This window comes from Parasteatoda tepidariorum, chromosome 2 (genome assembly GCF_043381705.1).
Source record: "Parasteatoda tepidariorum isolate YZ-2023 chromosome 2, CAS_Ptep_4.0, whole genome shotgun sequence".
Lineage (NCBI taxonomy): Eukaryota > Metazoa > Arthropoda > Arachnida > Araneae > Theridiidae > Parasteatoda > Parasteatoda tepidariorum.
Genome location: NC_092205.1, coordinates 71,077,598 through 71,089,938, shown reverse-complemented (window position 1 = coordinate 71,089,938; position 12,341 = coordinate 71,077,598). Strand labels below are relative to the sequence as shown.

The window sequence follows — 12,341 nt, the reverse complement described above, 5'->3', positions numbered from 1 at the left end:
AAAATAACTGCGCAGTAGATGAAAAATAAGAATGATGTCATTACGTTCGGGGTACTAAGCTGCGCAGGGGTTGAAAATACGAAATATGTCATTAAGTTTGGACTACTTAAGGATATTTACGGTAACCCGTGCTGAGGCCTGCTCTTATCTAGGAGGTGTTGACTGAGGACTGCTTTCTTCTTGGAGTAACTTTTAAATTGTTAAAAAAATTTATTTCAAACTTTTCATTTCCACAAAATTTTCTTTTCTTCACATAGCTATTCTGTAAGGTTAAGATGATTTTTTTCAAAGCTGTTTTGCTAACGAAAATTAAAACAAAAAACACAGTTTAAATGCCTTTTACTTGAAGCAAATCTATAATTTTAAACTATGTATGCCATTTTGCTTTAAATAATTATCTGTGCTTAAGAACGGACAAATAACTTATTATTTTTTTAAAGGTTATTAAACTTTTTTTTAAATCGCCAGTTTGGCGACATTTTTCTTACCAAGATGAAAATTATCAAAAACAATGCTTTATTTTCATTTTTTGCATGTTTTTATGAGCATTGGAGTAAGTTTTTGAATATTGAAAAGACCGCAGATGTTTTTCATTTTTTTAATACTCTGGCTTTTCTCCATATTAATGTTTTGAATCATTTTCATAATAAACATACCGGGCGCTAGCTAAAAGTACGCTCAACTTGACCTACATGACATGAGAAACTTGCAGCAGTTCTGAAAGTAACATATTATTCTCAAAAAGCAACGTCCCGCAGTGGACTGATCGTTAAGACACGGTTCCCAGCAGATCACCGAAGTCAAGCATCACTGGCTACGGTCAGTGTGCGGGTGGGTGACCACTTGGATCAGTCTGCGTAGGGACCGAGGGTGTGCAGTATTGGTCCTCGTTAAACTGTGCTACCGTAATGTGCTCGACTTCGCGCGCAGGTCGTCGGGCTACCGAAGCGGGGGTGCCATCCCCTTCGCAGAGGATCAAAATTGTGATGGCATGTCTTCGGATCATCCTCCGGGATGCTTCCCAGACCGTCGCCAATAGCCCATTGTGCAGCTCTAGTGCGACGTAAATTAACGACAATAACAAAAAGCAACGATAGAGCCTTCGAAAAACCGTCCCAAGTTAACAAGATGTAACAATCATGAATAACTATTACAAACTTCCAGCAATTCTAAAAATAAATATTCGCTACCTAAGTATCAGTATCATATGCCAACAGAGCTTGTGGAAGACCATCCAGGATGGCTGAAAGACATCCTCCTCACTACGATAGTGAAATAAAGTTGGTGTCTTGTTATCGCTTATAGAGCCTTAACACAAACAAGTGCTTAACTGAGCTTAAGTAATTCAAAATCGGGCACTGTCTGTAAGTCAGCAGAAAGTGATGTTATAGGATAGGTTGAGAGGTAGAGGGTTCGAATTCCGTCGTGAGCCGGTGCGTATACTTTATTCTCTGTTATTTCTGAATTTTGCCAAAGCCGTTCGGGAGACCGCGTAACTCCGCCAAACCCTGTGCAGCGTAAACAGGGATGTATGTTCTTAAACTTTCTTCACAAGTCCTACTTTGTAATGAGCACGCAAGCTTGCATAATATATGTGTGAAAATAAATAAACCATTCGGAGACTATAGATGGCGGAAATAGTGAATTAGACAATGTTTTTCATGCATCGTTTTAGTACAATAATCTGTAGATGCCTTGATGAAAAGCTTAAAAAGTGAAGTAGGCTTTATTTTCTTTACGTCTAAATTTATACAGACTGTTTTAATTATTATTTGCAACTTGAGTTTTAAATGATAACTTGATTTTGATCCAATCGGGAATTCTCTTCCCATTCTGGAGCTTAGTGTAGGACAATAATTAATATTATTCAGTTGATTGTAAATTGTGCAGAGTTTAAAGCCTAATTCTTTAGGAAAATGTGAATAACTGTTTTTTCAATGGTATACAACAGGAATATTTTTATTTTGGACACAGCTAGGAAAGTAAATTAATGTAAAAGTGGGCTTTATTACTATAGAAGAGTGAAACCAAGTTTTTCACACCAAACAAAATCAATTAAGAAATGTCAAAATGTTGTAGCCAATAAAAATAAAAAGCCAATCAAAAGGGATTAAAATTAACAAAATATTCTAACTGTGGTTTCTCGTAGTGAATTTTTGAAATTGCTGAGAAAAGTTTCATAGGAAATATACATTATTGATAAGGATAAAAAATGGTAGTTTCGAATGAATATTGAAATTTAGAAATTATATCCTACGAATAATGATTTAAATATCCACCACATTTAAAAATTTTAGGTGCATGCTATTCCGTCACTGTAGTAAGAATTACCATAACGCAGCACAGCAGGTGTTAATAATATTTCTCAATGACAATAATAATAATTTCTAAAATCCAACAGATGGCTCTGTGTGCAGTAATGTAAAAGGATTATTTGCATTCTGTTTCCTCTATGGCACTGTACCATGAACATCATTCCTTGCTTTTGTTCTTAAATATAATTTGAGCGACGGGATAGTCTGGTTGCTAGGGCACTGGGCCCATATGTTAGAGGTCTTGGGTTCGATCCCCACCTTCCGAAGACTATGCACGTTAAATCTGTCGAGTCACTAAGTCCTCCATGTTCCATAACAAATCATACGTCTGGGGTGCTGGTGCAGGAGTTTCCTTGTCTTCTGGATTGGTCCAAAATTACAAGGATACGGAGTTGAACATTAAAAGTCCTATACCCAAAATTGGGTTGGCTGTTGAACGACTGTTATAAAATTCAATTAAATATAATTTGTTGAATGCGTTTGTAATGCTTTAAGAACCCAAGATCATCGTAGCTGGCTTGCAAATACCTTTTCAGACTATCTCCATTAAGTTACGAAATTAAAAAAATAAATCAGTATCAGTGCAAAAAAATCTTTTTCTCGAAACTTAATTCCGAAGCTCGAAAGATTTTCCGAGCCTGAAAATGTCCTCAGTTAACTGGGACATTTTCCAGATAGAGATTGCCTCCATATTTTGAGGTTCAATAATTTAAATTCGTCTGAACGAAAGCATGTTTGTTCAGAGAAAGTATATTTCGTAACTTAAAATATCGCCTGCGGAAATATTTTAGCATATTTAAGGCTATTTCCACGAATAATTAAGATCGCATCTTAGTACGTGAAAATCCAATGATTAGATTACAAAGTCATCTCGCATTAGGCATTACGTATTCAATCCTTTGATTTGCCTGTTAATTCCTTTGTCCCGCTGTGAACTGATCGTAAGGACACGGTTCCCAGTAGAACACCGAAGTCAAGCATCACAGGCTGCGGGTGGGTGACCACTTTGATCAGTCTGCGTAGGGACCGAGGATACGCAGTATCGGTCCTTGTTAAATTGTTCTACCGTTAAGTGCTCGACTTCGCGTGCAGGTCGTCGGGCTACCGAAGCGGGGGTGCCATCCCCTCTGCAGAGGATTAAAATTGTGATGGCATATCTTCGGATCATCCTCAGGGGTGTTTCCCAGACCGTCGCCAATAGCCCATCGTGCAGCTCTAGTGCGACGTAAATTAACTACAACAATCGTGCGATCGACTTCGTGCTCAGGTCGTCGAGCTGCCAAAGCAGGGAAGCCACCAGGGCTGGATTACCCATTAGACCATGGCTTGGGGTCCCCTTAAAATGGATTTTTTGAAAATAAATTAGGAAAAACAATGATTTTTCAAATTTTATCAAAATTTTATGCTTATGTTTAAGTTCTAATTTAATAAAATAAAGTAAAATTTAATTTATTATTATTTATTTTAAATATAATGTCTTAAATGAAAAGATATATAATACTTTTATATTTGAATAAATAAAAAATATACGGATAAAAATATACGCCGGTGGCTGAGTGGTAGCGCTTCGCGCTGCCGTGCCACAGGTCCTTGGTTCGATCCTTGGGCCGGGCAAGGCCGACTCAGCCTTTCATCCCTTCAGTGGGTCGATAAAATGAGTACCAAGCATGCTTGGGAACTAACACTGGGGGTTCCGCGTTCGGCTGACCACCTGACCGGAACATATGCTCCCGCACCCCAGAGCCCAAGGTCAAGAAAACTGAGGTGGGCACAGTCGGCCTTGGCCCTCTTAATGGGCTGTCGCGCCACTGAGTTAGTTTAGTTTTAAAAATATACTGATGTTTCCCAGACAGTCGCCAATAGCACATTTTGCAGCTCTAGTTGCGACATAAATAAGGTACCTACCTGTGAATTCCTTTCTGAGGACTAAAGGACGTCCCACGTGTTATTTTTTACCATAAGTTTACAAGTTGATAGTTCCCGAACTAATAATTGATTCTTAATTTTTTTTCTTTCCATCGTACTCCTTATATATTTTCCTACACATCTTCATATTTTCAAGTTCCTGAGTCTTATAGATTTTGGGTAGCAAAACAAATGTACGCACATACGAAAGAGTAGCTGTCGCTTACAAGTTCTAAATACAGGGTGTTTATAAAGTTCCGGACCCATTTTGATGTTTAATAACTCATAAAATAATAAAGATACATTAAAATTAATAACATAAATGGTTAGATAGACTCAAAAAGTTTCATGACCCTTGTCAATGAACTTCTATGTGTGCCCCCTTCGTCGCACGGAGAATATCAAGTCGATAGTGAATTTCACGCCAGGTAGCGGCGAACATGTCGGCATCCACAGAGGCTATTGCGGTTGTAATTCTGGCTTTTAGGTCACCAATGTTCGACACGATCCTCCTGTAAGCGTTGTCCTTTATAAATCCCCAAAGAAAAAAGTCCAGCGGCGTTATATCAGGTGATCTGGGTGACCAAGGAATTGGAGCTTCTCGCCCAATCCATCTTCCTGGAAAATGGTCATTCAAAGAACTACGAGCGATGATACCCCAATGAGGTGGTGCACCATCTTGTCGCACAAAGACATGTGGCGAAGCTCTTCCAGTTGTGGAAATACGAAGTTTTCCAACATGTTTAAGTATAAAACTGATGAGACCGTCTTTTCTGTAAAAAAGAAAGGCCCAATAACTCGGTCGTGCATTAGTCCACACTACACATTAACCTTAGAGGAATCCCTTTATGTCTCACGGTATTCATGGGGGTTTTCAGATCCCCATATGCGCACATTATGGCGATTAACAATGCCAGAAACATAAAAGGATGCTTGCCGTTACCTGGCGTGAAATTGACTATCAACTTGATATTCTCCGTGCGACGAAGAGGGCACACGTGGCAGTTCATTGACAAGGATCATGAAACTTTTTGAGTCTATCTAACCATATATATTATTAATTTTAATCTATCTTTATTATTTTATGAGTTAATAAACATCAAAATGGGTCCGGGACTTTATAAACACCCTGTATATAGAAAGAAATAACTTAAACTTCTTTCTGGGTATAAAATAAAGGAATAAAGATGACACAAAAAATGACAAGTGATATAATTCAATTCAATATTTTCGTAATAAAAATAATTTATTTGATACACGTATATACAGACAGCGAATACTTAAAGCCAAAGATTTAGATCAAGATCTGTGTCCCTTGTGATGAAATTACAGTGAAGCTTGGGATTTGAAGCACTGTAGAAGAAAATTTCAGTAAAATATCATTAAGAAAGCATGCATGGTTAAAAAAAAAATTCGTATTGTTGCAAATGAAATGTACGTTCAGTAAACATCTAAGTATATACTAGTTGTAATAGTAGTAATAATATCTAAGTATATACTATTTGTAATTGTAATAATGTTTAACTATATACTATTTGTTATAGTGTTAATAATACCTAAGTATGTAATATTTATATTAGTAGTAATAATATCTAAGTATACACTATTTGTAATATTAATATGACTTACCAATTTAAAGGATACTATCCTCGGCTGCGCTATTACTATGCATCTTTATACTGGGTGTAAAAAAAGTTTGGAAATTGTCAAATAGCTCGAAAAAAATATTTTGGATTTGAAAAAGAGAAAATAGTCACATTTAATAGGCTTTAAAAACTATCTGATGACACCAAATTTGATCTCTCTCCCCCAACGCCTGGACGTGTGAGGGGGAGAAACTTTGAAATTTTAAATATGACATCCTATTTTTTTTATTACAGATTTGGATTCTCCAGAAAAAATTACCTTATGTGAGTTGTAAGTTTATGCATTTTGCTTCACAGATGGCGCTGTAATTGAGAAAATTAACTTTAAAATCTGTTTAAATTGGTGGTATTTTGAGACCCATCAGATTGAGAAAAATTAAATTAAAAATGTTTCAGCACTTTTTCGAAGGAAAAAAATCGTTACAATTTTTTGAGCCTGTCTATTTTTATCTTCCTAATCCAATGAGTCTCGAGACTTTCCATTATAAACAGCTTGTACTCTTATTTGAAACAGTGTGTAATTTAATTTTCTCGGTTACAGCGCCATCTGTGAAGCAAAATGCATACATTTTATAACTCAGATGGGGTTACTTTTTTCTGAAGAATCCGAATCTGCCATTAAAAAAGTAGGGCTTCATATTTCAAAGTTGCTCCTCGCTTCGTCTCTAGGGGTTGGGGGTAAAAGATCGAGTTTGGCATCATTGGATAGTTGTTAGAAACTATTAAAAGTGACTATTTTCACTTCTTCGATCCGATGTATATTTCTCGAGATACTTGACTGTTTCCAAACTTTTTTTACATCCTGTATATATTATCTAAAGATATCTAACACTTTCACGCAGCATCTCACACGTTCAAGTATGTTCACAGACACATTTGCTGCGGTACACGCAATCTCTACAGAACTTACGCATGATATACGTACGGGATGCATTATGCCAGTGTTTCTCAAACTTATGACTTTTGAGTACCCTTTCTAAATTTTCCGTAACTCTGTGCACCACTAATAAAAAAAATGAATGTATTTTTTACTATAAAAAATTCGCACAAAAGTTAAAAATTAAAACTGGCTGTTGACACCACTAATTATTAACTGCTAACTCTGCAAAAAATAGCCAAAAGCAAAATACGTAATCGTAAATTTTCATGGCCAGCTTTGTTTTTAAATATAAATTTTTGAAACTTTCGCTTGTTGCAAGATATTTCGCATAAGAACGAGTACCCCCGCTAAACTGTTCCCATACCCCTGGGGGTACGCGTACGACACTTTGGGAAACACTGCATTACGCGATAGTGCAAAATTTTTAGATCATTTAATAAATGTATCCTTACGTAGGTACTGACGTCAAGTAGTTACTGGAAATAAGTGTACTTAGTAGTATCGGTATTCAATAAACTATGCAATAAATTCCTTTCAAGTTAACTAAGTTTTAAGTTAACTAAGTATTAATTTTAAGTTTACTAAGCATTCGTCAGATCTCAGATTAATACGAGTTTTACAAAAAAACGGGGCATCACCATAACATTTAAACAATTTCAAAGACTGCAAGTGTTAGCTTTTATCGCTTATCTATATTTAATGAGAATTTGCGAGTTTCCGAGCTACATTACTTTGCATACGATAAAGAGAAACGAATAATAAGCATGATTTTAATTCGCACATCTAATGGGTCGAATGATTTGACTTTTGATTAGTGAATGATTAGCGTAATATGACGAGTAGCATGATGACAGAGTAATGCTGATTTAATTTTATTTAATAATGTAAATGACGATAAAAGTAATATAATGTTCATTTTACTAACTTAGCAAATTACCCTGCTCGATTTATAAAATTCTAATCTAAATATACTTTTTAACAAAAATGAAAATAAACTGATTTAAAATAAGTTGAGCATCGAAATATTTAATTAAGTAAAGAGAAAAAAAATGGTTTATCAAACAGTAGGCAATGGTACTTCGACTGAAAATCGAAGAAAGGTAAAAGTAAAATTCAACTGTTTAATAAAGCGTTAAAACTGCAAAACTTACCGGTGAATTACAATCTGTCTCATTTTTTTATCTAGAGCTTTGGGGAAAACGTTCTTTCCTCTAAAATTCGAAGCCACTCTTTTATGTTTCGGATGGCCACACAGTTTTTTTTTTTTTTTTTTTTTTTTTTTTTTTNTTTTTTTTTTTTTTTTTTTTTTTTTTTTTTTTTTTTTTTTTTTTTTTTGTCGTATGCCTGTTTAGGCAGTGGGGTGCGATTGTTTCTGTTTTTCAGTGGCGCCATCTATGGCCAGGAATTCGACTTCTGCCACGCCATTCACACAACCCATTTATAGGGCGGGTCGCATTCACACACAAAGGAGAAGAAACATCCATGCCTTGCCCGGTATTCGAACCCAGGACCTTTTTTGATGCAAAGACAGTTCCCTGTCCCCTACACAGCCGGTCGGCGGCTACACAGTTAAAGTGGTGAATAGGTAAAGTAAAAGGGCTCTACAAGATAAGACCGTGTAAAAGACTACGGAGTTAGGGCCGTTGTGTAGTAAGAGATACGTGGAAAAAGTTATGTTATTAACAAAAGTAGTAGATTGTAAAGTGATATAGTATGCATATCGGGTATTAATGCTAAAGAAAAGAAAAAAACGCTTAATACGCGCATTTGTTTGCGTGATATTTTTTACTTCGTGAAACCGCAAAACGATATTATAATTAATTTAATTACGATTAAATTAACTGTAAATAAGAATGTTAAAAATTATTAAACGATTTTTCCAATCACATACGCAACATTAGATCTAGAAAATATAAGTTCCATGCTATTTATATGACGACGATGATCCTTTAAGGGTAAGAACTGAAAAATTTATTTTTACAGTCACACCCCGCTATAGCGAACACGGTTTGTAGTGAACTCCCGGATATAGTGAACGAAATGTTCGGTCTCGTGCCTTGCTATACAAGTATAATGTTATTTTTTGTGGATATAGTGAACTTTTTTCTGTCTTCGACAGATTTTTTTTTTCATTTTTTTTTTATAATAATTTTGAAATTTCTACTTCAAAATAAATACAGATATTAAAATTTCGGTCCCTTGAAGGTTCACTATAGCTGGATTTGACTGTATTAAATTTTGATATTTAATTTACTAATACTATGCATTCCTCCTAGATTTAAAATAAAACTCACATGTCTTTACATCAGCCGAAATTGGCTAAAATTCAGTAGTTAAGAGAAATCAGTTGGTGTGCTAAAGGCGCTTCCAAAAAATAGATAAATAAATAAATAAAATTAGCATTATAAAATTTATAGTTTTAATACCGTTTACAGAGACACCTGGGTGAATAACAGAAGAGTTAATGTTTCGATAAAAACCGTAATCGTTATAGAAAAACAGTGATAACGTTATAGAGCATAAATTTTGCTAGAATAGACACCTTTTGGATATCAATTCCCCGCTGAGGGAAAAAAGAATAAAAAGTTTGATCAAAACTACTAGAATTTGGTAAAATTTTTGTTCCTGGTTCTATAGACGCACTAAGAATTTCGGTAACATTTACCGAAGAACTTTGGTAGTGAATTTCATAAAATTAACAATTAAATTGGATTTTAAAATATGCGATAAAATTTGGTAAATGTAGAAAAATTTATGAAAACAATTGGAAAAGAATTATTTATTTGGTTAAATTTGCTTTTCAGTTGTGTATTTTTTTACTAAATGTGTGGTAATAAGAAGTATAATTTTGAAAACCGAAACTTCCAGTCTGTTACCATTTAAACAGAAAAAAATTAAATGAAAAGTATATTTTTTTATTACCAGAATTATGACTTTTTCTTAACAGAAATGTCATTACCATATATCTCTAATTTCTAATAAGTACCCAGTACGGTAATTTTACCAGGATTTTTTCTGCGTGTACGTAGAGGCGACTTTAAATTCACCTTTGCTTAATATTCTATTTTCAAGCTTTTCTTAAGAACATCGAAAATAAAGGTACCCTGTAATAAGTAGTTTTTTTTCCTCCTTTTTTTTTGAAAAAAAATTTTTTTTTGTGGTATCACAATGTAGGAAATACAATGAGCGTGTTACGCGTTTCTTTTAATTTCGACTTAGCATTGATGGCTACAATGTGCCTAATTTGTACTAAATCACTCTACAATCTGCTACTTTCGTTAATTACTTTTTCCAAATATCTCTTTCCATTTACTAGATAAAAGTGCTAACTCAGCATTTTTTTTTAAAAATTTTATAAGTATATATGTAATAACTATTATAAAATATTATTATAACTATAATTAATTAATAAAAAAACATTAGTAAATTTTCACTAAAATATAAATATTTTTATTTTTGAATTAAAAATACCACAGTTTCTTTTCGTATGGAATATAGCTTGAGCTTTGTGGGAAGTACTTTTGCACCGTTGAGGGTTAATAAATTAATAATAAAAATTATTGATAAAAAATTGGTGTTAATTTTTAATTTTTATTACCCTCTTACATCACTTCGTTGGCATACGGTTTAAAAAAAAGGGGGTTTTGTATTCCAAAATAAAAATTAAAAAAAGGAAACGTGTTGAGTTTAAAATTAAAATGCCACTTACCTCACTGCTATAAATGCATTTGGCTGAATATATTGTATGTCAGAATTCCTACACAATAGTGATGCCAGTGTTGTCTTTTGTATCGAGAGGATTTGTTCTGTAAATACATTTCTAATATCAAATTTCAGGATAATGAAAATCTAAAAAGTTCCACCCCTCTACGAGTTTAGGAGGGGGGGAAAAGGAAGCTATTGTCTTAAACTGGATGCAAAATGTATATACAAAACCTTACGAACTCATTTTCTAACCGATTCTAAGTTACGGAATTCAGAAATAGGATTACAGGATAATAAATTATGCTTTTTCTGGCACTGACTAATTGTTTGTCCTTTTAAATGTTGCTGTGGTTTTCTTTTTAAAGGAGACTTCATACTGTCTACGTCTACTTCCATCAAAATGGGGGGGGGATTCGGAAACAAATATATTTTTGATTTTTTTTTTTTTAATCCATTAACTCAACTGCGGTCTTCTTTTTTTATTTTTAATACAGTTATCCAAAATCTTTTAAGCAATAGATTTGTTCTTTATTAAAGGAATGTACTCCTTCCTTTCGTAAGAGTTCCTAAAAATGCACTTCGAAAGTGGATGAAACTGGTATAAACTGAGCTATCGAAACAATTAGTCTCCAAATCTCAAGATTCTCGAAAGCTATTTGGGCCATTACAGTGAAATTTTACTTAAGAAGTGCGTTTCCTTTAACGAAACGAATAGTGTTCACGTTTCTCAAGTTCACAATTTTTATTTTTTTAAATTTTGCAGTATTAAAATTAATAACCATAGGAAACATTTCATCAAATCTTGAGCATAATGTTGAATATAATAATTATTTGAATTACCTTTCGTAAAAGCACCCGGATGATCCAAATTCTCGTACCAGAACCTGTCTCCGAATTTCAAATTTTTAAACTGATTGGAAACAATGCAGGTATAGGTGGGACCTAAAATACCACCGTTCACTGGAAATTCAGACACTCCTGCTACATATAAATCTATTTCATCTACAGCACCAGGACTAGAAACGAAACATAATATTAAATACATTCAGAAGATAAATTTCGTAACGTCAACAAAGTAAATGGAAAATAATTATGCCGAACACTGAAAAAAAATTATTCTTGAATTCAAAGTAAAGAATTCAGGAATTAAAAGGAAAATATTTTTGACGCGAACTACTGTACTATAATTTCACTATTAAAGCTGTTTCATTGTCCATTCATAACCAAAGTTGTCATAGTAACGTAACCTATAATGCTTTTAAAATCAAAGTTCGAAATTGGATACCTCCAAGCGACGTCACGCTTGGGTAAATTATGGCAGCATTTGCTTGAACAAGTCAAAATTCTTGATTGTTCCATCAAATCATTTTGATGGTTTATGTTGGTTTCAGTGCGATTAATGATGGTCCAACAGCATTTGATGGTCACTATCATCAAACATTTTCCATTATGCATTCATGGTTTTTGATATGCCAGCTAACTTCCATCATTCCATGATGGAAAATGTTTACTTAATGTATGTGTAATATGTGGTTAACCATCAAGAGAAGTTTTATTCTCATGGACCAACAATCCATGATGGTTCCAACTATATGTTTCCATAATGGTTTAATGGGAATTTTTGCTGGTTCTTAAGAATATACCATCAAAATAATTTGGTTTTTTTATGTTGGCTCATCATAAATCAGTCCGAATTCTTTCATAGGGATAACGGTTCCAGCATTTTATTTCTAAGAAACTATAATGAAACTATACTATGATATATAATTTCTGAGGGTTTAATATGCACAAACCATCAAAACAAGTTGCTATTCTTATGTTGGACCATCATAAATCAGTCCGAATTCCTACATTGGGATGATGGTTACTTATGTTAGTTACCATCAGAAA

The 12,341-nt window shown here is 34.0% G+C and overlaps 2 protein-coding genes across 2 annotated transcripts in view; one reads left to right on the top strand and one right to left on the bottom strand.

Annotated features, from left to right (window-relative positions):
- The first annotated feature begins 1,613 nt into the window (after positions 1 to 1,613).
- Positions 1,614 to 12,341, top strand: part of LOC107436423 (bromodomain-containing protein DDB_G0270170) — a 99,098-nt gene continuing 88,370 nt past the window's right edge. Inside the window, exon 1 of the mRNA XM_071177709.1 lies at positions 1,614 to 1,719. The gene's annotated coding sequence lies outside the window, so the exon portion shown is untranslated. The remainder of the gene's footprint in view (positions 1,720 to 12,341) is intronic.
- Positions 5,436 to 12,341, bottom strand: part of LOC107436422 (salivary peroxidase/catechol oxidase) — a 31,578-nt gene continuing 24,672 nt past the window's right edge. The window contains exons 12-14 of the mRNA XM_016048138.4: positions 11,292 to 11,467; positions 10,456 to 10,552; positions 5,436 to 5,573 (exon numbers count right to left, since the gene is read on the bottom strand). Coding sequence (XP_015903624.2) covers positions 5,501 to 5,573; positions 10,456 to 10,552; positions 11,292 to 11,467 — 346 coding nt within the window. The 3' untranslated portion in view covers positions 5,436 to 5,500. The remainder of the gene's footprint in view (positions 5,574 to 10,455; positions 10,553 to 11,291; positions 11,468 to 12,341) is intronic.